Consider the following 26,711-nt stretch of genomic DNA (forward strand, 5'->3'; position numbering starts at 1 on the left):
AAGTGCCAGCTGCAGCCACAAAATCAACATCGCAGCCCAGTGGGAACAAGTGACTGCCACAACAGGATACACACTGTCAGTTCTCCTTGTCCCCCCCCTCCTCTTCCCCCCCTCAACTTCGGGATGATCCTTGCCTCCTCTTGCCCTACACATGTGTTCTAACTTTCAGGTCTTTTTGAGAAAACAGGCAACTGAACAGACCTTGAAAAAATAGGAGGGATTCTTGTCTCCTGTACCTTTTCTGTAAAAACAGGTGAATTTATTCCAAAATGGGTCATCTTGAGGTCTAGGACACACATTTAGATTCACAGGCCCTTAAACTACAGATTCACCTCCTGGTATTTCTAACCAAGTCATGAGCACTGGCTATATTTTTGCATTGTAGGGCAAGGATTAAAAAATTTCTCAGTGCTGGTTCAAAGAGAAAGAGGCCAGGGTAACCAGGGAAAAAAGTTAGGCTTGTCTGCTAAGTAAGCTGCATTCAGGTTCCAGGGTCACTCTGAAAAAGGGGGAGGAAAGGCAGAGAGGCACTATCTAGAGACTGGTTACCAGGGCAGCTTATTCCTAGGATTGAGCATGTTTAAAAACAGCTGACATCTGAATGCGGGAATACAGTCCGTGTCACAGTTTTTAATACAATTGCCTCTTCTGAGGTGCGTCGTGGTTGCCGAGTCCTTGGGCCAGGGATTGGGCAGCCAAGGGCCAACTTCCAATCCCAGAGGCTCCTGGCAGGGCCCTACCCAATCTGGATCTGCCCTGAATACATAGTGAGGACCAGCATGATGGTGAAACCAGTCAGGAGGCCCAGGTTCTGGATGACAAAGGGGATCAAGATGCTGCCATTTCTTTCATCCTCCTGGCAGACCTCATTCATCTCAGGGAACTGAGAAAGAGGAGAAAAACAAGAGAGCTGCAGTTTTTCTCAAACTGGTACGTCCAGGACGACTCAGCAAGAGAGAGATAGTATACCGAATCATCGTTATGAGATGTGTCCTAAAAATATTTGTTAGAACATTAACACAACAATTGCCATATGATTATAACTTAATATATGTTATCTACCATTATATAATATACAATTATTATATAGAGACTATGTAGTTAAGATATATGACTATTAGCAGCAATAGCCTTCACAGCGTTTGCCCACGGTGGCTACCACTACTTTTCAACTATTGAGGTAAAACAGTATTATACGTGCATGTAGCCCTGTAAAGGTTTAGATGCTGGCTAAAAAATTACTGCTTTGATAAAAATAAATTTTTTTGCTGTGGATTTTAAAAACATTTGAGAAGGTCTTTTTGTTACCAAAATGCTGCTGCCACCTCTTTGGGAAATTGAGCAACTGTGGAAGGAACCAGAGCTTGGGGCTGTAACACTCCTAGGACTCAAGGGCCCCGCTGCTGGCCAGTAAGGCAGGGGACAGAGAGCGGACCTTCTCATTCAAGCAATCCAGAAAAATGTCTTAACTGTGGGGGGGGGGGGGGGGGAGCTCCCCACAAGAGAGGAGAGAATCTAAAATGCTTCCAGGGAGTGAGAATGGGTCATGGTGGTCAGCACTCTTATCACTGCAACAAAAGTATTATTTTCGAGGGACATGGAAAATAATTCATGCAAAATATGACCTCAAAGAACAGGTCATGCCAACAAACAAGAAGTCAACCTCGTTATGCAAAATATAATGAATAATGAAATACCAATCAGGTATTTCATTAGCCAACTCAAAGCCACTTAAAGGGGCTACACCAAACATCAGTGGGTACCGTTATAATGCATGCTTTCAGGCACCGCTGACACTGGCAACACTCATTAAGAAGTGTTGAGTTGGGTTCAAGCATCTTCTTTAATAACATATGCTGGTAAGTTTTTTTGTCCTTTAAAAGCTAATGTCCTCCAAATGAGTGTGCTTCAATCCTGAGGCAAAGTAATGAAATGTTTTTCATCTTATCAAGAAAATAACGGACTATTTTAAGTTTTTATTCTACTCTTATATGCTGGACCACATTTATACACAGCATGAGGTAAGTCAGGTTCTTTACAAATGGTATTTTGATAGATACTGTATTATGTCTGTGCCATATGTGTGCCCACTTTTTTAAGGACAATGTTATATTATATTCATTTGGATAAAATGTGATTTGACAACTGATTTAAATAAAATACTTGCTTCACTTAAAAAAATAAAATCTAATGTCCTCTTAAAAAGCATTGAACTATATGCCTTAAATAGGTGACCTGTGTGGTATATGAATGATTCCTCAATAAGCTATTATGAGCAAACTAACTCATGTCCTCTTAGCTGCCTCCCCTCCAAAGAATAACCTAGTGCAATTCTGCCTACATGGCATGAACTATGGAAGACTTACCATATCAGCCAGAGCAATATACAAAAACATTCCTCCAGCCAGTGCAAAGATCCAGTTGGCAGAGAAGTGGCTGCCAGCCAGGATGCCAAAGGCCAGACCCACGTAACAGCAGCAGGCAGAAAGGAAGTTGAAGAAGAGAGCCTGCTGGATACTCATCCCAGCATTCAGCAGGATGACAAAGTCTCCTAAGGCGGGATAACAAGAGGGAACGGGTGTGGAAGAGTTACACCAGGTCACGGACAGAGAGCACAGTGAGGACAGACTGCTTGAACTATACATAACATCCGGGTGAAAATCAAGACAGCCTCAGACCTGAGAGCGCAGGGACAAGTCTAAGGCACCCCTCCTCTTCACCTCTTCACATCTAGGAGTGGTCTCCATTTGCAAAACTTAGCCGCATACTTTCAGCCTAGAGGCTGAAAATGCACAGGATTTTCAACATAGCCAACCAACTAGCAGTTGCTAGCAATTGCTCTTTTGTTTGATGGTGAAGTAGAACTTTTTTCCTCACAACTATACTGAATGATGTTTTTAGGAAACAAAATGGAGACTGAGAGAAGTTAAGTAATTTGCCCAATGTTACAAGCCAGTAAATTGGCAAAGGTAGGACTTGACCTTGAGTCCCTGAGCCTCCAAAGTCTAGGTCTTTTATACTCTTGCTCTGCTAAAACTAACCCCCTAACTCCAGGTTCATCTACTTCTTCCATCCACCAGACCTCTAACAGACATCTCAGCCTCTGGAAGACTAATAGGATGAGAGGTGCCTGGGTGGCTCAGTCAGTTAAGCGCCCCTCTTCGGCTCAGGTCATGATCTCATGGTTCATGAGTTCAAGCCCCACGTCAGGCTCTGTGCTGACAGCTCAGAGCCTGGAGCCTGCTTTGAATTCTGTGTCTCTCTCTCTGTCCCTTCTTCGCTCACGCTCTGTCTCTCTCAAAAATAAGTGAAAAATCTATGAGGTAAGTATTATTATTAACCCCATTATAGAGGTGAGGAAATAGCACAGGATATGGACTGGGAAGGGAAACAAACATCCCAATAAAAATCTTCATCATTTTCAATGATCAATTTTCAATTATGAATTCAACTGGTAAGAATTGGTGGTTAGATTTTACCACAGAGAATGTGTTAAGCAGTTACAACAAGCATTCTGAAGTTGGGGGCGGGGGCAGTGGGACACATGAAGGGTGCTGCAGGGGATGCCAGCAGTGCAGGCACACTCACCTAGCTCATGTGGGAACTCCTCGCACAGGATGGCTACCGAGGTACTGATGCCTTGGAAAACAGACACGGTGAAGGAGGCACCAATAGCCAGGCCATCGATGAAATTGTGGAGGCCGTCACTCAGGGTGATCATCCAGGCCAGAGTGCCAATATCAGAGTAGCGGACACCTTTCAGCCAGTAACAGGCACTCTGGGAAGCCTGCAGGTCCTACAATAAAGCCCATCCCCACGGCCCCAGGTCAAAAGATGAATGATGGACCTTCAAGGTAGGCCCGAATCATCAAGGCCATTACTGGTTAAAGGCCAACAGCAGATGGCCCACTGACCTGGACAGAGAGTGAGCCCACGATGACCTTCTCGTCCATCATGGGGGCCTTCCCATCCAGCTCACTGCTGCAGTGCTGAGGAATCATATGGTCCAGATCCCCGTTCTGCAGCTTCTCGGTCACCCCCTCCTCCTGGTCCTTCTTGGAAGGAAGCGTCTCAGAGGCATAATGGCTATGTCCATGATGATGCTGGAGGAACCATGGGGAAGGGTCAGCATGACACTCACCAAAACCACAAAGCTTCTTGAGCACTGGTAGGTGCTCCCAGCACTGGGAAGACCTCATTCCCACCATCAGAGAAAACATAAGCAGGCAATGCACACAGAAACCAAGGGAAAGCTGTTATAGAAAGCTGAACTAAGGTGAATGTAAGGGCTTAGTGTAGGACAGAAATCAAAACGGTGACCTCATGGCCACCACTTGGTCCAACGAGGTGGTATTGCTAGTGAGGTTTAGAGCTCCTCCGTTGCACTGGATAATGTTATTCCATTCGGCAACTGATCACTGTGTGCCAGGCACCCAAAGATACCTTTTTGGAACTATACCGCAACAATCATTCCTGTTCTCTGCGGTGGTACTTCCTATGTAATGACTATGTCCCAAGCCCCTCCTTCACCTCCTAAAGTACAAAAGGTATATTAAAAAAATAATCTAGAATAAAATGAGGGGATACACCACTGCCTAGCAAAAGGCACACAGGGCCAGATCGGGCTTCTGGTCTGTCCTCAGCCTTTGCTAATATCCTTGTGAGGGGAGATGGGAGATCTATTCCTGAAATCTGTCGGTTATAATCCACTCTTGGGGGAAGAGGGGGGACAGCAGGTAAGCTCACTGCATTGGTGACACCACTACCAAGACATACAGACATTTCTCAGATGGATGCTTTCCCTACAAGCACTTTTCCCTTTAGTAACAATTAGGCCTCACCTCATTTTTCTGTTTAAGAAGCATCTTCAAGATCTTCTCTGTGAAAAAGAAAAGATAAAAGCCCCCAAACACCACTGCAGACTTGGAGACATAATAATCTTCCAGAGGGTTGAAACCAAAAGCCTGTGGACCCAGGAAAACAAAATGAGTTTAAGAAAATAAAAAAATCTCCACGGGTCCCCTCTCATCTCTTAACCACTTCCTTGATTCTAGGAAAGGAAAGAGACGCACTCATTGTGATAGCTCTGCCGCCTTACCCCTTCCTGCCCTTCCAGCAAAATCGAGCCCTTGACTTTCCTTCATGCCATATCACCAGGGCCTGTTAGGTTCTCTCTAGCTCATTTTCTGATGCAAAAGATCAGTCCCCTTTAGAATTATACTCCCAAGAACAGCCTTGGATATGGTTTTCTACTTTTAATTAGGACTCTGTCTTCATTTTTCCTTTGCTACAAGGGCAGAACCTGCCTGCAAATTCCATACTTAAGGAGACACTTATGTTTATTTCCATTCCTTATCTAATGTTCCCAGCTGATCTGCCTGTAAACACAAAGAGAGATGGTGTAATTATACTTTCTAAAATGGGAAATCCATTCCCCAGTTAAATAGTAAGAATTGTGGCATCTTCCTGACCGCAGACCTTCCAGTGACCACAAAGTCAAAAAAGCAGACTGTGTCACCGCACATGTCAATTTTGGGGTTTTTGTTTTGGGTTATTTCTGGAAACTTCACTTATCAAGGGGGGCAAAGAAGAATCCATTGGGAAAACCACTGGAGTAGGAATCAGGAGAATCCCATTCTCAGTGATATTCCTGACTTGTGGTGGGGCCTTGGGTAACTGTCCGGTGACTTGCTCCCTCCATTTTCTGACAGGAAGCAAGCCTCTCAAATAAACCAGCCTTCTCATGAATAGGTCAAAGATAAAAGTGACCATAAGTACCAGGAACACTGGGCTGCTTAAAAGATGTTTCTCCTTTCTGTTTTAAAGGGACAAAATCCATCTCTACTCGCTTGTGTAGTTTTCTAAGAGACATAAAGGTCAAGTTCTAGTATGTCAAGAAACAACACACACAGGCCCAATTTCCAGGAGAGGCAAATCATCTTAAGGAAGAGTGGAGTGAAAACTGTCCATTGACAGTTCTCTGCAGGAAGCCATGAAGAATGGCAGAGTACAAAAGCATGGCTTTAGCAGTTCTAACACCTGGCCTCTAGGATACGTTTTCTTGTTCTCTATTAAATGGGTAAAACCCTACTTCTCTAGACATCAGCTGATCTAAGAAGTCAACTAGGAAAACACAAACCCACATCATGGAAAACATAAGGTACTATCAGAATGTGGCATCGTCTCTGTGCTTCAACTCTGGCTCGGCCCAGGCCTGTCAGACCACCTACAAGGAGACACCTCCTGCATATACTCATTAGCAGGTCTACTGCAGAGATTACACCAAATCAGATGAAGCTTCTCCAAGGCTGCCTGCCAAACATTACAAAGACTAAGCTCCTCCTGTTCTGTGGAGATTTTCCCACTAACCTTGGCAAAGGTGCCATCAATGTATGTGAAACCAGGCCATTTTATTTAGATTACCTTTGTCCCAAAACAACCTACTGCGGAGAACGGATCGTTTTATTGAGATCTAGGGATTCTGTCGGTTTTTCTGTGTGTGTGCCTGCAGCCTCAAATCGGGAGCCATCAAGTGATCTAACTGCACTACATCTTTTCACCCAGCAGTCAGAGAGCATGAACCAGGCACCAGGCACTTTACAAATACTAACTCATGTAGCCCTCACAATGCCAACGTGGGATCAGTCCTATCATTTCCCCCATTTTGCATATGAGGAAACAGAAGCACAGAGAAGTTCAACGACTTGCCCAAGGCCACAGAACTTGTAGAAGGGTAGAGCTGGGATTCCTACCCAGCTCCCAAACCTATGCTATGCTGCCTCCTAACTCATGAGTCAATCTCAACTTCACTTTCCACAAGGAAGGGACCTCCTTCCTATGCCTTGTGTAGAAGTGGAGGGTGCTCCCGCTATGCCCCGCGGTCCCCCCCAGAGATTGGCATGCTCCTGTGTGAGAAAGCCCTGGCTTGCCATACCTCGGGGATGAGCTGGAAGAGGGCGTTGGAGTAGAGGGTTCCAATCGCCAGAGCTATGAAGTAGAGCAGCAGCCTCTTGTAAAAAGTCTTCTTCATGAAGGGCACCACGCTGGCCCCCATGAGGGAGCAGAGGGAGATGACGGTCACACAGAGGAGACCGTATCCCCACACTGCCGTCGGGGGAGAGCCAGCCCCACCCAGGACAGGGAGAAGGGCAAACGCCCCATTTCACAGCGACCACCATTTAGGGGAAACATGGGGTGGAAAGGACGGGGAGGCAACGAGGAAGGTTTTGGTGGATATTAACAAGGAAACAAAAAAGGAAAAATCAGAGAGACAAGTAGGGAGGGAGAGAGAAATAGAAAATTTGTTAGTGATTCAAGTCTGATGAAATTTCCTTCAATCAGTTCAGAAGAAATGAAGAGGAATTCAAGGTGGCCTTGGAACCCGTGGCTCCCACCCCAGCTGCTGCCTTTGGTGGCCCAAGTGACACCTGGAGGTACACCTGCCAGCTGGTGTGGCTGCAGGGCGGGGCCCTGCCTCCTCACACAGCTGAGGTGTGCTCAGGCCTATCCACAGGCTGCCCATGGCAGACTTTGGACTCAGAGGGCTCTCTTCAATAGGAAACAAGATCAAGGAGACAAAGAGAGCTCATTGTGCTGGCTGCCATGTTTGCTTTTCACATCTGGCTTATACCATATAGGCACACGCACTTCCACCTGGACTTTGTTTTATCTTGCAAAACCAGACCAAGTCAGACGTGCAGGGCAGATGGATGGAAAACCAGTAAAACCCAATGCCCGTATAACTTAGTTTCTTAACTTCTCAGGTTTGTTTGTCTCAAGTTTGTTTCCATTTGCTCCGAGAGAACTCCAGCATGGAGGACAGAGTTCCAAGATCACCTTGTCACAAAAAAGATCTCCTCTATCATTTCCCAGTGTCACACACTCCAGGTAGGACAAAACTGAGCCAGGATGAGGCACTCCCCTGGGAACCCCAGGGGCGGAGCATGTACAATTATTGTTTTCCATTTAATAAGCAACAAGGCATTTCATTTTGAATCTTTAAAAAATTAATAAATTCAGTTTCTGGAGCTGAAAAAAAAAATAAATAAAAGCCCAAGATGAGGTCTCCCCTGGAAGCACTTGTTAGATTCATGTGGAGTTTTGAGATAACATGGAGATAGTTACTCTTAAACCAGATTTCTTCTCTCACTTAGAAGGAACAGGCAAGGCCTGAGCTTTGCGTCTGGCATCTATTCTGGTGAGAGTCTTTTGATTGGCAAAGACTGGGCAGCCAGTGACATGGGCTCTTTATGAAAGGCAGCTGCCACCAATCCCCAAGGGGGTCCCCACACAATCACCCCTACTGCATGTGCACAGCCCTGCCTGAGCTGACAGAGTGGGCAGACTATCAACTTGGGTCTTTTTTTTTTTTTTTTTTTTAGCTCCTCAGTGGTCACAATTAAAAAGCAAAATTAATAAATATTTCAAACAGTCAAGTAAGGGCACCAGGAAGTCAGTCCTATCCCAGGAAAAAGTCAAGATGCAAGGTATGAAGGCCTGAGTGCCCCTTTCATTTATCTTGGAATTTTAATTTGTTTTCGTTCAATAGTTTTTGTTCTATTTGGCTCTCTATGCTACGAATTATGGCCTACTTGGGGTGGGGCGGAAGGATCCCTCACTTTTTAGGCCAATTCTATTGACCAGTTGGTAACCTCTTTTCCTTCCACCTCATTCCAGATGGGTGATCCCTTGGTGGCCACACCTGAACACTGTCAGGGCCTCTACTTAAAGCACGTACAGAGTACCAGGACTTGGACAGTGACCACCAGCTGCAGTGTTCCTCCTGAGCCCTGCAAACGGGGCAGTGGAGAGGCAGGGACTGGGAAAGGGAGGCTGAGAGATCTCCAACAGCGAGGGCACATGCGGAGAGCCTTGCATCTGACATCACCTGAAGAGGCCACAGGCCAACCTGGGTGCCCCAGGAGGGAGAGAAGTCCCTTGAGATCCAGAGTCAGAAGTCATTTGTGTTCCCTGATATGAGGGAGAAGTGAATGTTCCAGGTGGCAGTTGTCAGGAGCCTCGGAACACGTGGTGGGGGCAGGGCCATTAGGTAGGGGCTCAGCTGCAGGGCCCCCAGGGAAAGAGGACGCGCAAGTTTCTGTTCTACTGCACCTCTGGGATGAGCTGGAAGAGCGCGTTAGAGAGCAGCGTTCCAATGGACAGGGCGATGAAGTAAGTGAGCACACGGCTGAAAAATGCTTTCTCCGTGCACGGCAGGACGAGGACTCCCAGCAGAGAGGCCAGGTTAATCAGTGAAACACTGAGGAAGCCAAAGCCCCACACTGTGGAGGAACAAGAACAGACGAGGGCCTCCATTACTGAGGGTGGGGGTGCTCTTGCTGCCTGGGGTGGCCCATTCTCAATTCAGCTACCATCTGGGCAGACAGAGAGCACCAACCCGTCAGTACATTAACGGTTGAGTCCATCTCTTGCTGGGTGCTGTGGAGAAGTCTGAAAACAACCCAGCAAAGTCGCTATCCAAAGAAGCTTACCTTTTAGATGGAGAAGCAAGTGAAAACAGTAAAGTCCAAAAAACCATAGGAGTGAAATGATGACAGCAGGAAACAACAAAGGCAGCATATGCTAGGTACCAAGGGGTGGGCAGCGCACATCAGTGCGACAGGATTTCAGAAGGGCAACCCAGGCCCGCAGGAGTCACAGATACTCACAGACCATGGTGAGTCCACTGTGGCTGGAGCAGAGGTACTGGGCAGGGTGGGGGAAAGGATAAAGTGGGCTGGGGGCAGCTAAACTGAAAACAAAACAAAACAAAAACAAACAAACAAAAAAACCCAAGGCCATTAGTCCCTTGTAGTTTAATAAAAACAAAAATGAAAAAATAGCCAAAAAAACCCCACCAGGCTGGTCCAAAAGCCCAACACTGAACATTGAGCAGCCGGTCTGACAACATGCTGGAGCAGTCTTGGGAATGCAGAAGGTATCAGTGTAATCATTACTGATTCACTCCCCTAGTGGTGATGAGCTGGTCACTTGTGAGACCTTCCGTGAGTGGCACCATCTATCAGCCCAGGGATCCACGTGACATGAGCACGGCGTCAGGCCCCTGCCTTCCTGTCTCAGCTCACCTTCAATTGCGCTTGGCTTCCCCTCTTCTGTCTGCTCATCCTCCTCATTCTCCTGGTTCTCAGAGGAGCAGGCTCGGGAATCCAGCTGCTGGAGGATGGTAGGGCAGAACTCCTGGAACTCTCTCCTTCCAATCCGTGACTGGTTGCTGAAGTTGTGGGCAGCAAAGAGGTCTCCAGAACTAAAACACTGAGACAAAGTGGGAGAGGCAGGAAGCCTCTCAGAACCCAAAGTCACACCTCACCCCTTGTAGCAACCGACAGCCTTCCACGAGGAGAAAATGAAGATGGAACCCTTCCTAATCTTGGGGAATCTGTAGACTAATCTCTAGGAACGAGAGCAAGGTAGTCCCTAAACTTGAAAAACTGATAGGCAATCTCAGAGATCAGCCATGCAGTGAAAGTCACACACTTTACACACACCCATTCATACAGGGCTGCCCAGAAGGTCTGGGAACAACTGAATTCCAATCTTTGTGACCAGGGTGTGGTTTGTGGAAAACATGATCTATTTGCATACCTGAAGAAACAGCTTCATTCAGATACCAAATCTGGCTGCACATCACAATAGCCTGAGGAGCTGTTATATTAAAATGCAGATTCCAGATACTTGTCCAGAGCTGTTATTGAGCACTGGCATCTAAAGAAGAACATCAGTCCCCAAGACCCTATACATGGTGTCCCCAGTCTGAAGAATGTGTTGACAGAGATTAGCGGAGGAAGGAAGGAAAATCTAAAGATGCAGTGTACGTTGGAGCAAGTATGGGCTGGCCAGAGGACATGAACGCTCAGTCCCCTTGGGAGGTGTTAGGTTAGTACTCTCACATACCGTTCCTGTGAAACACTGCAGTTTTACTTCTAATTATACTTTATATACTTACACATCAGTCTTTATCTGAGGCGGTTTTACATGGAGCCGTCTTAACAGCCCTCTGGGTGTGGTGACAAGTGAGAGCTTCTGGGCCTACAAAGCTGAGGGATGGACTCTGGTGACCCCAAGCTACTGCTGCCGTGCCAAGGGGCCCTCTGGGGTCAGTCTGCAAGAGCCTGTCAGGGCAGCCTTCTCCCCAGCTCAGACATTACCGCGTGCCTGTGGTTCTGCATCCAGGCTGCCTGGCCCCCTGGCTACGTGGCCTCTCCAAACTGTTCTCCTTCAGGCTGAAGCCCCCGGATGCCTAACCCACGAACCTCCCTCGATTCCTCTAGCATACACTCCCCTCCCTGTCTCATTTCTCAACTCTATCAAGACTATCCAGCCCACAGAATTTAACACTTCATGTTATTATCAGATGACTCTGTTCTCAGTTGGTTAAGCTCCCCATCGTGACAGCAAACTCTTCAACATGACTCATTTTTCTCTTTCTCACAGTCCTCAGCACAGGGAACAAAGCAGATATATAAAGACACTGCTGGCTGACTTACATGTGGCTGCCACAAATAGCCTCAGACTAGGATTAGCAAAGATGACATGGAAGAAAGAACAAAGAACCTGGGTCCCAGTCCTGAGCTCTCCAGGAGTCACCGCGAGACCCTCAGTATTGCTTTCTAAACAATGAAGACTTTCCACCTGCACCTGAGGTAGTGTGAGGTTCACCTGGGATTGCAGGCAAAGGGCCTTGTAAACTGTAAGCCCTATGAGAAATGCTAGCTGTCAGGGAGCTCCGGCTTGCCAGCGGTTCCAGGTGATCCCAGTGCAGCTGCAAGGAAACTTGTGGAAGGCCGAGAACCCCCACTGACAGCTCCCTCCGGTAAGGGCTTCAAAACAGCCATTTGGGAGGGCAGGAGGTGCTGCTGGGGACTCAGACTCACTGACCCAGACAACGGGAGGAAGAAGAGTTGGCCCCTCTGCTCTGCCATCAAGGCTCACCTGCTCCAAGCTGCTTGGGCTCCCCATGCCTAACCAGACTGTGACCCTAGGAGGGCAGACAGTGCTCAGCAACACTGGGAGCCTTACCGTCGAGAGGTTCCTCTGTCCCTGCAAAGGCTGGGTGACATTGTCCCGGCCCACTCCCACATCCAGGTGGTTGAGCAGGGCCTTCAGCTCCTGCAGGGTAAGGCTGTTCCCCTCCCCATATCGATGCAGGAGGTCCTGTAGGAAAGAGGCTGCGCTGATGGCTGGTGTCCCCGTGGACATAGCATGAGCTTCAGGAACAGCAGCACTCCATAAGCTGAGCAGGATCAGCAGGAAGCAGTCAGGGAAGGCTGGGTGTAGCAGCTTCATGGTGGCAAATAAGCCTGTAAGAAGGAAAAGCAGGTGAGTGAGAGGCTCCAGAAACCAACCCTCTCCTCTGGCTTCCCCACCAGACATGGCATTCTCACTCCAGACAGCCTTCCCTCCCCCTCTAACTCTTTACCCTTCCCTAATGCCTCTACCAAGCTTTTGAGAAAAACACTTCTCTTCAAAGCATGGAATAAAAACATAATAAAAGGACAAATTCAACAGGTTTGACTAAACTTAAAAATACACAGTAAAAAAACTACTTGATTATGCTTAAAAAGTTTTTATCTTTTAGAGATTCAGAAATAATTGTGGATTAAAGGATATCTTACCTGGAACTTGCTTCAAAATAACAAAGGAGGGAGTAATTTGCATTGGGAGCATAGATGAGACACAATCAGGCATCAGGCATGAGTTAATAACTCATGAAACTGCTCAATTAGGTGAATGGGAATTTATTATACTATTCTAGTTTTTTTTTTTTTTTTTTTAAAGTAGGCTCTATGCCCAATGTGGGGCTTGAACTCACAATCCTGAGATCAAGAGTTGCATGCTCTACCCACTGAGCCAGTCAGGAGCCCCTATACTATTCTACTTTTGTACATTGGAAATTTCTCCAAAATAAAAAGTTAAATTATAAATAAATAAATAAATAACAGGGCGCCTGGGTGGCTCAGTTAGCTAAGAGTGCAACTTTGGCTCAGGTCATGATCTCGAGGTTCATGAGTCCGAGCCTTGCATGGATCTCTCTGCTGTCAGCACTGAGCTCACTTAGGATCCTCTCTGTCCCCCTCTGCCTGTCCCTAACTTGTTCTCTGTCTTTCTCAACAACAAACAAACAAACAAAACCTACAACTAAAAGAGGGGAAAAAAAATAGACCAGGGGAATAAATACACCATCAAACATGACAAAGGTTTACCTATACTGCCTAAATAGAGAACATGAAGAAATACTGAGATTCTCTCATTTGTTAAGAATAGAAACTTAAGGGGGTAGAGGGATGGGCAAAACAGGTGAAAGGGATGAAGAGGTACAAACTTCCAGCTATAAAATAAATAAGACACAGGGATGAAAAGTACAGCTTGAGGAACATAGTCAATAATTCTGTAATAAATTGGTATAGTAACAGATGGTGACTACACTTACCTTGGTGAGCAATGTGTAACGCATATACATATTGAGTCAATATGTTCCATACCCAAAACCAATACATTGTATGTCAACTACAGTTCAACAAAAAAGAATACAAGTTTAAAAGATGGACAGTGTTATATTGCTGCTTATTAAAATAGCAAAACAGATTTACAAAAGGCACACCTGAATGTTAGTGAGGTTAAACAACAGAGTAAGATATGGCTGGTGGCTATATAAATCATGAGACTCGAAAAGTTATCTGATAATAAAAGCATTTCAGTCCTTTGAATTATTAAGTCTACCTTTGGAATTTATACTAATAGAAGCAATCCAAAACTACAAAGGCTGTAGGCAGAAAATTATGATCAAGCAAATTATATCCATTTCATTGAATAGTATGCAGCTATAAAAACGAAACCATGAGTTTCATGTAAAGCAAACAAGCAGAACAATTATGTAACAAAAGTAGGAAGTGAGAAGGAACAGGGAAACATACGCCTAAAGTAGCAGGGCTGATGATTTTCTTTCATTAATCACTTCCTCAGTATAGTTATAATTTAATTAGTGAAATAAACAAATACCAGGTAGGGAAAATGAGCCTCCTATTTAATCCAGACCCGGGAACTCCATCACTACAGGTGTTTCCATACCTCCCAGGCTCCCGGGGCCCTGGCACTCTTCTCACTGGATCACTCCACCACAGGGTCTTTGCTTGTGACAGAAGAGCTAGAGCAGAGTGGTTAAGAGTAGGCTTGTTTGGTTTGCATCCTGGTTCTGCCACTTGTTTACAAAGCGTGAGACCTTGGGCAAGATATTTAAACATTCTAGAGTCACTTGCAGTAGTGATGCAGGGGTACCTGGCTGGCCCAGTCAGTGGTGTGTATGACTCTTGATCTTGGGGTTGTGAGCTCGAGCCCACATTGAGTGTAGAGATTACTTAAATAAAACTTAAAAAGAGGAGTGATGCAGCTTACCCTGGCCTTTTGTGTCAGAAAGACCTGGCTTGAATTTCTGCTGGCCAGATTAGTGACCTTGGGCAAGTTACTTAGGCTCTACCTGTTTTCTCGTCTATAAAATGGGTACGCACCTCACTGGGTTACTGTGAAAATTTAATGACATGAGCTACAGCAAGTCACCAAGTGCCTGACCTACATACATACAAAAAGCACTCAATCAAATGTTGTGATTTGATTATAATTAATCCACTTTGACTCCCTCCCAGCCCAGATACCGAGCTGCTAATGGAACTACTGGGAATATCCCTATGGCTAACTTTATTCCAGGCCTGTAGCACACATATCCCACAGGTCTCCCCAACAAATATAACAGGGGACATTCCAGGCTTTAGCTGCCACACATGGGGCATGCACAGCATCTGGAGACAGAAAAATATCCCTCTTCAAAGGAATGTACTTTGAGTCACACAAAGAGATGGATTAGCCATCAGCCAAAATAGGAGTGAGTAAAGTGTTACTTTGAGACTAACAACTCTCAAATCTACACTGAGAACCAGAAGTTAAGTTACAGTCAGCAGGTGGGATCTTAGGCTGAAATGGCTAAAATCCACCGTACAAAGAAAACCGTCCTCTACCTGGCCACACTATAATCTGAGGCATGTGTTGTGCTATCAGAGCGACAGAGAGGAGGGCCGCGTGGATTTGGCAAAGGAGGGCAAAGAGATGATGAGGTCAGCAGCTGGTGGCACCAGCACCAACGCCGCTAAGCCCGTGACAGTTATGGATTCCTTGAAGAGAAGCTGGGATACTTATCTTCACCTAATAGATGAGGAAACCTGGTTTCAGAGGTTAGGAAACATGATCCATAGGCAACAAGTCAAGTAGATTAAATTTTTCATGAACTGAAGCCAGTCTGAATGATGGGAAAGTAAGCGTACTCTGAACCACTTCACCGCTGTATGGAGACATAAAATACGCACCCTGGATCCCCAAGGAGGTCCGCAAAATCCTGCAGGTCTCTAGGCAGCTCTTCCCAATTTTATTTGTTTACTTATTTAAGTAAATTAAGTAATCTCTGCATCCAACGTGGAGCTCGACCTTACAACCCAGAGATCAAGAGTCACATGCGCTACTGACTGAGCCAGCCAGACACCCTAGCTCTTCCCAATTTCTATCAGCCCAACAAGCACCCCAAGTCCAGGCATAACATGCGCTGAAGACCTGTGCAAGGGACCCCACAGGTACACGTTAGAGGCTAGCCTGTGTTACAGGGTGCCTTCTTTCTGTACAATCACTTCAACAAAACAACGGTCCCCACTTCAGCTATATTTCTCAAATTTATCTGCAGCAACTCCAAAACATCCAGAACAAACAAACAAAATCACTTCAAGTGTGAGACAGCCCACATAACTTGAAAAGCTTTGCCTGTCTGGGCATTCATGTCAAAGTAAGCATTTACAAAGAGTATCTGTTCTCCGTTAACTCCGCGGCCCCTTGGCCCCTCGGTGTGGCCAGGAGAGCCTCCTGAAATGCACAGGCAGAACCTCCTGCCTGACCCAACACTCAAGACATGACCCACTCCCCCGAGAATCTAAAAACAACTAGGAGGGCAGTTCAGAAGTCCTGGTCCAGGGATCTTGGCATTGCTAAAGACACTTCAAATTCAAGTGACCCCGGCCTTTTGGCAGACACAAAAGGGGAGCTTTCTGCTCCAATGGAGATCTTTTTTGTTAGCTACTAGTTATTCTTAGGGGAGAAAAAGAGTTTATAGAAGATTGTCTGGAGGAAAAAAAGGAGAGAGGAAGAGAACACATACAGCTCTTGATGCAGCTGTAGGGTGAAGCTAGGCAGGGGTCCTCACCACATGGGCCCAGCTATGGGAGGAAGCCCGGGTCTATTAAGGCTGTGGAAATGGGCAGGCCCCTGGGTGGACTCCCCCCAGTCCCAGGGAGCCAAGCCAGCTGCCCTCAAGGACACCTTCCAGGAGTAGTAAGAAGAGTGAACAGGGCAGGGCATGAAAACAAGCTGGAAAGAGACAAAGGCTCGAATGTGCTCTTGGCTCAGAGGACCAGGCCCTCCCACTAAAGACAAGTTGGAGTCTCTCCACTCCTTTGTTCACCTGGCTTGGGTTCAAAGAAGTAAATTATTTTAGTGCCTTTAGGTCTGCCTCCAAGGCGCCAGAGCCAATCCTCCTAGGGGGAAATAAAAATCCTAAAAGAAAGTCAGCAACAGATGCTTGCTCTCAGACCTTCTGTGAAACTTTAGGTTTCCTCACCATCTTGGAGGCTCCTGAATTAGGATTCCACTTGCCTGCCATCCCTTCACTGGATCCAGAAGTATCTCATCCTAAAAATGGCACTTCTGTCCCGTGGACATAGTTTAACTATCGTACTTAACAGGCTGCTGGTTATCTATGCCCATTTACTAGGAGCAAAAACATTTACTTCCAGCTAGAGTGTCAAAGCAGCGACTGATTATGACGCTTGGTGCAGAGGTTGGACATTGGGACCCAACGGGCCTGGGAGTGCCAGGCCTCCAAACATCCACTCCCTTCCCCGACTACCAGCTGGCCAAAGAGACCACCATTCTCACTCACTCCTGGAGCCTTCTGGGTTGAGGAATGAAACACGAAGACTGAATGCTCCAGAGACAAACATGGGTAAGGAACAACTGTTTCCAAGGCCACTGGTAAGCCACAGGAAATGGGTGAACAATGTTGTCTGTAAACCCACCTACTTGTGCCTATTCTGTGCCCCTCAAGGCATGGGCTATGTGGGAGCACAACAAATTATAAAGCTAGAACTCTTAAGCTGAGGTCTTACCTGCAGGTTGAAGGGTAGCAATCAGAGGAAGGGCAGCCTCAACTAGGTTTTTACAAAAAGCACTTTACTTAAAATTGAGAAAAGGTTGATTGTCTATACAAAAGAAAGACAGAAAGACACTGACCATGGGGGTTGAAGGGGTGGAAGAGGAGGTGTGGGTGGAGGGAAGGGGAAACTATAGTGATAGAAATGATGGCTCCCCAGAACCCCTGGCCTTAATGAATCACCTTAAGCTTTCCCCTCAATTGTTTTCTCCCCCACCCAAAATCCAAAGGATGTCAAAAGAGGTGTCTAGTTCTCTTATGTTCCTCTTGGGAACAGACAGCAAGGACACTAAGGTACCTATGACCTCAGTACACATTCAGGGCTTCAGGCCTGTGACTAGCTACAAGGCCCCAACTAGCTATAAGGCCATTCCCTGCCCCTCGAGGGTTCTTTCCCGGTCAACAGTTCACTTCTGTAGAACACCTTCAAATAGATTGGTCTTTATCCAGTCTCTACCCCCACCCCATTCTAAGGCTGTCACCTGTCAGCCCAGTAGGAATGTCTCCCCAGGAGACACTCCCCACTAATGGTTAACTATTGCAGATGGGTCCAGGTGACCCAAGGGGGCAACATTCCTGAGCCTTCATCAGGAGAAGTGCAAAACCCTGAAACTTGCAGACAAAAGACAAAGCCAGGGGGAGGGGAAGAGGAGGGGGAGGTCTTGAGGAATCAAATCCTCCCTCCCGCCCCAGCATTCAGTCTTAGTGGGTCCAAGTACCAAAGAAGTGTACTTCTAGCTTTGGCAACAGAAGGACCACTGGACCTGGTATGAGAAGGCCAGTTTGCAGCAACTCCAAGCAACGCACTGAGCTCACTAGATCTGTTTCCTTAGTTCAGAAAGAGGAAAATAAACATGCAGAGTTTTGAGTATTAATATAAAGTATGTTGAAACATTATATGAAAATAAAGACTTCTGAGTTAAGATGGAGAAATGAAATTGGCATCACAATTTTCCTTCCCCTGATCATTGATTGATATTTGAGTACCAAGGGGCACCTGGGTAGCTCAGTCAGTTAAGCATATTCTTGATTTAGGCTCAAGTCACGATCCCAGGGTCATGGGATGGAGCCCCATTGTCGGGCACCATGCTGAGTGTGGAGTCTGCTTGAGATTCTCTCTCTACCCCTTTGCATGCTCTTTTTCTCTAAAATTTAAAAAAGAGGGGTGCCTGGGTGGTTCAGTCGGTTAAGCAGCCAACTTCGGCTCAGGTCATGATCTCGCGGTCCATGAGTTCGAGCCCTGTGTTAGGCTCTGTGCTGACACCTCGGAGCCTGGAGCCTGTTTCAGATTCTGTGTCTCCCTCTCTCTCTGATGCTCCCCCATTCATGCTCTGTCTCTCCCTGTCTCAAAAATAAATAAACGTTAAAAAATAAATAAATAAACTTTGAAAAAAAATGTTTTTTTAAATAAATAAAATTTAAAAAAGAAAATTTTTTTGAGTAAAATCAGAAAAAAAAAAAAAGAGAGAGAGAAAAAAAAGACACCAACAGCAACCAAACACAGAGATGGGCATAATCTGATCAGTAACTTCAAAACCAGAGGCAAGTTAAGAAATGCAGGAGGGGGGCGCCTGGGTGGCTCAGTCGGTTAAGCGTCTGACTTCAGCTCAGGTCACGATCTCGCGGTCCATGAGTTCGAGCCCTGCGTCCAGCTCTGGGCTGATGGCTCAGAGCCTGGAGCCTGCTTTGGATTCTGTGTCTCCCTCTCTCTCTGCCCCTCCCCCGTTCATGCTCTGTCTCTCTCTGTCTCAAAAATAAATAAACGTTAAAAAAAATTAAAAAAAAAAAAAAGAAATGCAGGAGGCACCATCCATGGCTTCTCTCCTAGGCCTGGCCCAGCCCTCACAGCCACAGCAAGGACAGAGGAGCCAGAATTCTCACTGACCTCTCCCAAATCTGCAGGCAAACAACTGCCAAATATTTTTTCTCTTCAATTAAGGAGTAGTGGGAAAAGTTGCTGGGAAACAAACAGGTGACACTGGAACAAGAACAATGAGCGACTCTCCTGGAGGGAAATCAGGGCCCCAAGGCCACATACTGAACTGGGGAAGTGATCCAATTCCCAGTGAGTATTCCTCCCCTTCCAACAGACCTGAACGCACCTCCTAGATACGTGGCCGCCCACGCCATGGGGGCTGCTACCAAAACCCAGAATCTGGGGGAGATCCAGCTCCCCCACCGCAGCTCCTCTCCACTCGCTACAGGCCACAGAAAACAGGACATGAATACCCGGCCCTCAACCCTGCTGTCGTTGTGGTGGAGGGGCAAGTCAGCCTTAATGTAGTGGGAAGAAAGTCTCGTTTTAGAGCCGACAGAACCCAAGAGCACTAGCATGAACACGATAAGAATAGCAGGCGAACCATGCAAAAGACAAAGATGTCGACTCAAAGTAAAACATTAACTCCAGAGAAAGCAATTCCTTACAACTGCTTCACACTGCAGAATAAGTTAATTAGAACATTAATGCAATAAAACCAGAGCTCAAAGGTGAAATTAGGGGCTCCTGGGTGGCTCAGTCGGTTAAGCCTCCGACTTCGGCTCAGGTCATGATCTCAGTTTGTGAGTTCGAACCCCGCATCGGGCTCTGTGCTGACAGCTCAGAGCCTGGAGCCTGCTTTGGATTCTGTGTCTCCCTCTCTCTTTGCCCGTCCCCTGCTCACACTGTCTCTCTCTGTCTTTCAAAAAAGGCATAAATGTTAAAAAAAAAAAATTTTTTTTAAAAGATGAAATTATAAAACAAAGTGACATTAAAGGGGATGCAGGCTTACTAAAAAAAAAAAAAAAAAAAAGAACAAAACATCACTAAAGAATCAATAAATAAATAATCATGAACAGAGAACAGAATTCTGCCAGTAATTTAAAATAGAAATACTGACAAAAGAAGGACTGAAATAACCACAGTGAATGTAGAAGGAAAAGACAGATTAAAACATGTAATGAGGGTGGCTCAGTTGATTGAGCGCCCAACTCTTGATTTTGGCTCAGGTCATGATTTCACAGTTCGTGGGATCGAGCCCCATGTCGGGCTCTTCGCTGACAGTGTGAGGCCTGCTTAGGATTCTCTCTCTCCCTCTCTCTCTACCCCTATCCTCCACTTGCATTCTTCCTCTTAAAAAAAAAAAGTTGGGGCGCCTGGGTGGCTCAGTCTGTTAAGCATCCAACTTCGGCTCAGGTCATGATCTCACAGTCTTTGAGTTTGAGCCCAGATGCTCTGTGTTGACAGCTCAGAGCCTGGAGTCTGCTTTGGATTCTGTGTCTCCCTCTCCCTCTGCCCCTCCCCTGCTTGCACTCTCTCTCAAAAGAAAAAAAGAAAAAAGCAATGAGGAGCACCTGTCTGGCTCAGTTGGTAGAGCGCATTGACTCTTGGTTTCAGGATGTGAGTTCAAGCCCCACAACTTAAAAATCTGATGCAGAATGCTGAACTTAAAAAAGACATTTTTGGGGAAGCTGGGTGGCTCGGTCCGTTAAGCATCTGACTCTTGGTTTTGGCTCAGCTCATGATTTCATGGTTTGTGAGTTTGAGTCCCATGTCAGGTTCTGCACTGACAGCATGGAGAATGCTTGGGGATGGATCCTCTCTCTCCCACTCTCTCTGCCCCTTCTGTGCACTCGTTCTCAAAATAAATAAATAAACTTAAAAAAAAAAGACATTTTCAGGCATCTCAAAGAAAAATTTTCCCCCAAAATATTTTACTACAAAAATTGATACATATTAACACTTCTCTTAAGTGGCAGAAAATTCAGACAGCCTTCATCTTCACCAGAGCAACCTTCAGTATCAGAAGAAAAGGCAACAATGTTTACATCATTGAGAGACACAGTGAAGGAGAAACCCACATACATTGTTCCCAGCCAAGATGTCACACAAATCTATAAGGACAACAGGCAGAAATTTTCAAGCATGAAAGATGTCAGAGGCTATAGTCTCCTTCCCAGAGTGAAAAAACAGGAGAATGAAATTAGCTAATAAAAATAAAGGTCACAGGAATGCAGAAACCATGATAATGCACTGATGGTAAATATTAAAGCCCTTCAAAAAAGAAATGAAGGTTGAGTGTCTGACTCTTGACTTTAGCTCGGGTCATGATCTCACGGTTCGTCATATCGGCCCCAAGTCGGGCTCTGTGCTGACGACTCAAAGCCTGCTTGGGATTCTCTCTCCCTCTCTCTCTGCCCCTCCCCTGCTCAAAATATTCTCCCCTAAAAACAAACACACACACACACACAAACACACACACACGGGATTATGGCTACAGGACAGAATCTAAGTGCTACAGAAATGGACAAATTCACTAATAACAATTAATACAATCAAAAGATGAGGGGCACCTGTGTGGCTCAGTCGGCTAAGCATCTGGCTCTTAGGCTCAGGTCATGATCTCACAGTTCGTGAGTTCAAGCCCTGCATAGGGCTCTCTGCTGTTAGAGTGGAGCCTACTCTGGATCCTCTGTCCCCACCCTGTCTCTGCCCCTCCCCCATTTGCACTCTGTCTCTCAAAAATAAATAAAACATTAAAAAAAAAAAAAAAGAAGATGAGAGGGGTACTGGGTGGCTCAGTTGGGTAAGCAACCAACTCTTTTTTTTTTTTTTTAAAGTTTATTTATTTACTTTGGGAGAGAGTGAGACAGCGCAAGTAGAGGAGGGGCAGAGAGAGAGAATCCTGCTTGGGATTCTCTCTCTCTCCCTCTCTCTCTGTCCCTGCCCCACTCTTGTTCTCTCTCAAAATAAATAAACTTAAAAAAAAAAAGTGCAAATGCTAATGTCCTCATCTTTCATAGCAGAGTCAATAAATACTATCTAAAATGGGTAGTTAGAGGGGAGCTTGACTTTGGCTCGGGTCATGATCTCATGGTCTGTGAGTTCCAGCCCTGCTGTCACCACAGAGCCTGCTTTGGATCCTCTGTCTCCCTCTCTCTCTGCCCCTCCCCTGCTCATGCACTCTCAAAAATAAATAAAACATTAAAAAATATAAAAATAAAAGGGGTAATTATAGATATGACTCACAAAGTTTTTTAAAACCTCTTTCATGAAATAATCTCTTGGCAAAAAACATTTCTTTAAAGCTTAATAATTCCTTTAATTTTGCTAGTTTTCTTTTCTTCTGTTATATTCAGGGAAACTTTAAATACTTTTTTACAGGATTATTTATTTCTATATGCATGTATCCATGAGTATGCCTGGACGGTTATCCAGAATAGTATTCATTTAATAGTAGTGATGACTATTTGAATGGTGGGATTTGGAGTATTTGCCTTTTTTTTTTTTTTTTTCTTTACTTCAACTTATTGATGGGAGGTGGGGGTATGGCAATACAAGAAAATACGGGTGGTTATTTTTATAATCATGGGGTTAGGGAGAACTTTTTAAGTATGGCACAAAACGTACAACTTGTAAAAGCAATGATCAATACATCAGACTACAAACACTGCCCAGTGTTCTATAAATAATGAGCATACTCCCAGTGTTCATGGTCAAACTAATAACGATACAGTGGTCTGTTTAAGTACCAACAGACCCACTTAGAAAACCAGTCGTCTCACAGAGTGGTCCTCAGGTAAATACCACCCTAGTGGCTCTCTGGAGTTCAAAGAATTTTGAGAAAAACTACCCAGTCTGCGGCCCTCCCCACCCACCAGATGAACACCATCCAAGAAGCCACTCTCCTCCAGGGCAAGCTGAAGCCCCTTCCCAAGTACAGGGCAGTGTAGCCAGCAGGTGGCCTCACCCAAGAGGCCCAGGACTCAAAGGGCCCGTTCTTCTGCCCCCTCTGGACTTCTGCTTTTTTTTAGCTCTCTTACAAACCCTAAAAGGACGTCTTCTCTTCTCTCAGCTCCCACTACCAGATCCTTAGCCTCAAGCTTTGGCTCAACCAAGGCCACCCAGCATGGGAGATTTCCAAAAACAATGCAGAAGGTCTGGGGGCAAGGAGGAGGGTGGTGTTACCAGGAGGCAGTGCCTTTTTTACTTAACCCAGGAAACCCCATCACTGGGAGGGGCAGGATGAGAAAACACACACAAAAAAGTGGGGACACAGAAGCAGGGAACAAAATTAGAACCAGCAAGCAGCTTGCTGCTCCCTGTCGGGTAATATTTACTGAGCCCCCACTGTGTGTGTCAGTGCCTGTGGGAGGGAGACTGGGAAGGGCAGAGCCTGGTGTCGGGCCCAGTACAGACAGCTGGAGGTGGGGCAAAGGGGTGGGGGTGGGGTGGCTGGCGGCTGATTTAGCCACCTGCTGAGCCCTGAGTGAAGGAAATGACTGCCAGGTCCAGGCGGCTGGACTAGTAGGGGAGAGAGGGAGTGCATTTGCCAGGCTCCACCGTTCAGCAGAGAAGTCTTCCAAAACTAACTAACTGAGTCACGCAGCCTGGGGAATAGTGGCCAGCTGGGGCTTCCCCACCAGAAGCCAGGGCAAGAGTCACCGCTGTTCTGATCATTCATCCATCACCACTTCCCAGACACTCAGTTGCAAAATTCTGACCTGTTGTCCCTTAAGTCCACTCCTGTTTGTCAGGCCATGTGGCTCAGGAAACATGGTGCTCACGTCCACCACTTACGTCACCTGCTTGAAGCAAAACTCTCTGACTTGTTATTTGAGGTCAAATAAATAAGAAAAATATATCATCTAGTGGCCAAATCATCAGACAATATGACAAGTTGGGCAGAACTGGGTTCAAATTTGGGGCCTGCCACAGGGACACTTACCGTGTGTCCCCAGCACAATTAAGCTATGAAATGTCCCACCTCGCAGGGCACTTTGGTAAATGAGAGAGCTTAAGGGTCATAGTTTTAGGTCTGTTCCTTCTGTTCCGTCCCCGGAGCTCTGAGGCCAATCCCTTCACCCAGAGCTGACTCCTGCCTATTCTCAGAAGGCAGCTCAATTATCTCTTCTTCCAGGAAGCCGTCTTGGACCAGACTTTGGGGACTCTTTTCCAACTACTCTGGACTCCTCATTATCTGGTCTCCCAGGGATCCTTCCCAACAGATTTTTGTTCCTTGAAGGCAAGGAGGGCCCTCCCTTTAGCCCTCCCCAGAACACAGTGCCTAGACCAGTGCTGGGCAAACAAGGAAGAAGCAGAGGATTTCTGCTAGAAGGCATGGAGTCATCACTCCTACACCCAGATAGGAACAGTGAACTCAGTGCTTCCTTCCAGAGACATCCTGTCGCCCCCACCTGGGGCCTACAGACACTATCTGAAGTCAGTGGCAAACACCACTCACTCTCTTCTAGACTAAACAATCCCCATTCCTTCAATTTCAGTTATATTCATTGAACTAAAAGCTACCTACACCCATCAGACTCAAAAACTGAGTGCAAGAGTTAACTTATTCAAGACATATTCATTGCATGCTGGCTTCATACGAGGAATAACGCTCGGTACTGGGGATGCCTAGTACCTGTCTTCACAGAGCAGGGAAAGCGAACAATTCAACTTGTAAGAACAATGATGAAAAGGTTTACCTGCTGTTCAGGGTTCAGTTAGGCTATTTAAGCAGAAAGGGATTTTGTGTACCATATTAAATGGCTTAGAGAATCACGGGAAGAGCTGGAGAAACACTGCCGATGGAGGAGCTCCTCCCCCAATCGCAGTACAGAGATGGCTGCTGCCATCGTGTAGCTAAGGCATCAAGAAGCTGCCTGCTCCAGAATTATGTCACCCCTGCCACCGTCTAACACCCACAAAATGGACATCCTGGGGTCCATCCTGAGGAAGAGGAAAGCCATACACTTAAGACTGGAGTGCAGCTAACCGGCAAGTCCAAGTCACAATGGCAATTTTAGTGCGAGGATGCCTGGCAAGTTCTTGATTCTCCACTTTCAGTGGGTTGGACCATAGTTTATTATCCAAAGTAGTGGGCTTGATAGTGAAAGGAGGTGCCATTAATAAACACATGGGGAGAACAGAAATAAACCACAGACCACGGATGTCTAGTGAAGAAGCCAGTGCACACTACTCATCATGGATCATGACAAGGAGGGGTACAGGAGGCTGTGGAGAACACAGCAGGACAGTCAAATCTAGTGTCAGAGATCGGAGGAAGCCTGCAAAGACATATTACTACAGCAGAGACATGGAGGACATGTAAAAGCAGGTCAGGTAAAAGTAAAGGGAATGGGGGTGAGGTGGAATGTTCCAGAATGTAGCGGAGTTTGGAAAGACTCAGTTAACATAGTGCATGTAAGGACTTCAGAGTCTTGTGGGGCCAAGGCAGGGACAAGGCCTATAGGCCACGTTAAGGTGTCTGGACCTCATTTTCAGTAGAGACGTGATCAGATTTGTGGCTTTAGTTTATCAGCCTGGTTGCAGTGTGGAGAAGGGGCTTGAGGTGATTAAGAACCGAAGTTGGGGGACCCGGAGGTTCTCTGGTGGCCAGCTGAGAGAACACAGCACTCAGTTTGGTCTAAAGAGCCAGGCTTCTTTCTCCCTGTTTCAACACAGCCTGGGGTGCTTCCTCTGCCACTGCAGCCACTGGCCTCATAGTTTTCCATTAAAGAAGTAAATAGGCTCCTCTCTAGCCGCTACTAGGGGAGGAATAAGCCACAACATTGTCCTCATAACCAAAGTATCAGAGTGAGTTCGAGAAGACCAACCCACCTACCGCCATCATTTCCTAAATCACGCTGAGACCAGTCTGCTTAACTGTCCTGCTGTCATATGAGGGCCATTTGTAAATGCTAACTCCAAACTCCCTGGCAGCAATGCTGTGGGCAGAACTGGCCACCAACGGCTCTGACAAGAAGTCTCTTATGCTGTCTTCTTCCCGAAATGGGTTAGGAATTATCCTCTGAGCCTCAGGCTCCCTCTGGTAGGTGAGGTGGGCTCTTCTCAGACAGTGAGCCTTTATAAGACCCTGAGCTACAGCCAGCAGAGGCATGCTGGGTTTCCCTGGCGCAGTGAAGCTCTCTCTATAGAAGCCAGGCCCTGGGCAGCTCCACAGCTCGGTCTGAAGGAGCCTATCTTTGCCCTGAGGCCAGCTGCTCCACCCACCCCTCCCCTCCAATGTCCTGCTGCACCACTAACTTCCCCCTTCACAACCCTTCCATCCTCAAGCCCGCTCAAGCCCCCCACTGCTCCTCAAAGACTCTGGACCTTGCCAATCTCTACAGCTCAGATGCTGAACTGTGTGTGATTTTTCCAGAAAAGTGGCTCTCAAAGTGTAGTCTCTGGACCAGCAGCATCACCATCAGCTGGGGAAGTGTGTTGGAAATGTAAATTCTTAGCCTCACCCAAACTTGCTAAATCAGAAACTCTGGGGTGGGGCCCAGCAATCTAGTTTAAGAAACTCTTCAGGTGATCTCGATGCATCCTAAAGTCTGAGGACCACTGCTCTCAGAGCAAGATCTAGAGCTTTCGTTAGAGTTCCAGAGTTCTTCACCAAAGAGGGCAACCCCTTCCTGCCCAGCTACTGCTCCTGCACATGACCAGAGGCCCCAATAGACAGGCATAGGCTCC

At 46.4% G+C, this 26,711-nt stretch overlaps 1 protein-coding gene across 3 annotated transcripts in view; it reads right to left on the bottom strand.

Annotated features, from left to right (window-relative positions):
- Positions 1 to 233: 233 nt before the first annotated feature.
- SLC39A14 (solute carrier family 39 member 14) overlaps positions 234 to 26,711 on the bottom strand; it is a 43,528-nt gene continuing 17,050 nt past the window's right edge. The window contains exons 2-10 of one of the 3 annotated variants that reach the window (XM_086703483.1): positions 14,086 to 14,161; positions 12,037 to 12,317; positions 10,086 to 10,272; positions 9,112 to 9,281; positions 4,842 to 4,964; positions 3,915 to 4,103; positions 3,589 to 3,796; positions 2,367 to 2,551; positions 234 to 883 (exon numbers count right to left, since the gene is read on the bottom strand). In XM_086703483.1, coding sequence (XP_086559609.1) covers positions 737 to 883; positions 2,367 to 2,551; positions 3,589 to 3,796; positions 3,915 to 4,103; positions 4,842 to 4,964; positions 9,112 to 9,281; positions 10,086 to 10,272; positions 12,037 to 12,303 — 1,476 coding nt within the window. In that variant the 5' untranslated portion in view covers positions 12,304 to 12,317; positions 14,086 to 14,161 and the 3' untranslated portion in view covers positions 234 to 736. Of the gene's footprint in view, positions 884 to 2,366; positions 2,552 to 3,588; positions 3,797 to 3,914; positions 4,104 to 4,841; positions 4,965 to 6,934; positions 7,105 to 9,111; positions 9,282 to 10,085; positions 10,273 to 12,036; positions 12,318 to 14,085; positions 14,162 to 26,711 lie in introns of all 3 variants that reach the window. The other 2 variants (XM_025933036.2, XM_086703482.1) reach the window with 2 other exon arrangements.

The sequence above is a fragment of the Puma concolor genome, chromosome B1, assembly GCF_028749965.1.
Source record: "Puma concolor isolate L17-30 chromosome B1, mPumCon1.1.hap2, whole genome shotgun sequence".
Taxonomy (NCBI): domain Eukaryota; kingdom Metazoa; phylum Chordata; class Mammalia; order Carnivora; family Felidae; genus Puma; species Puma concolor.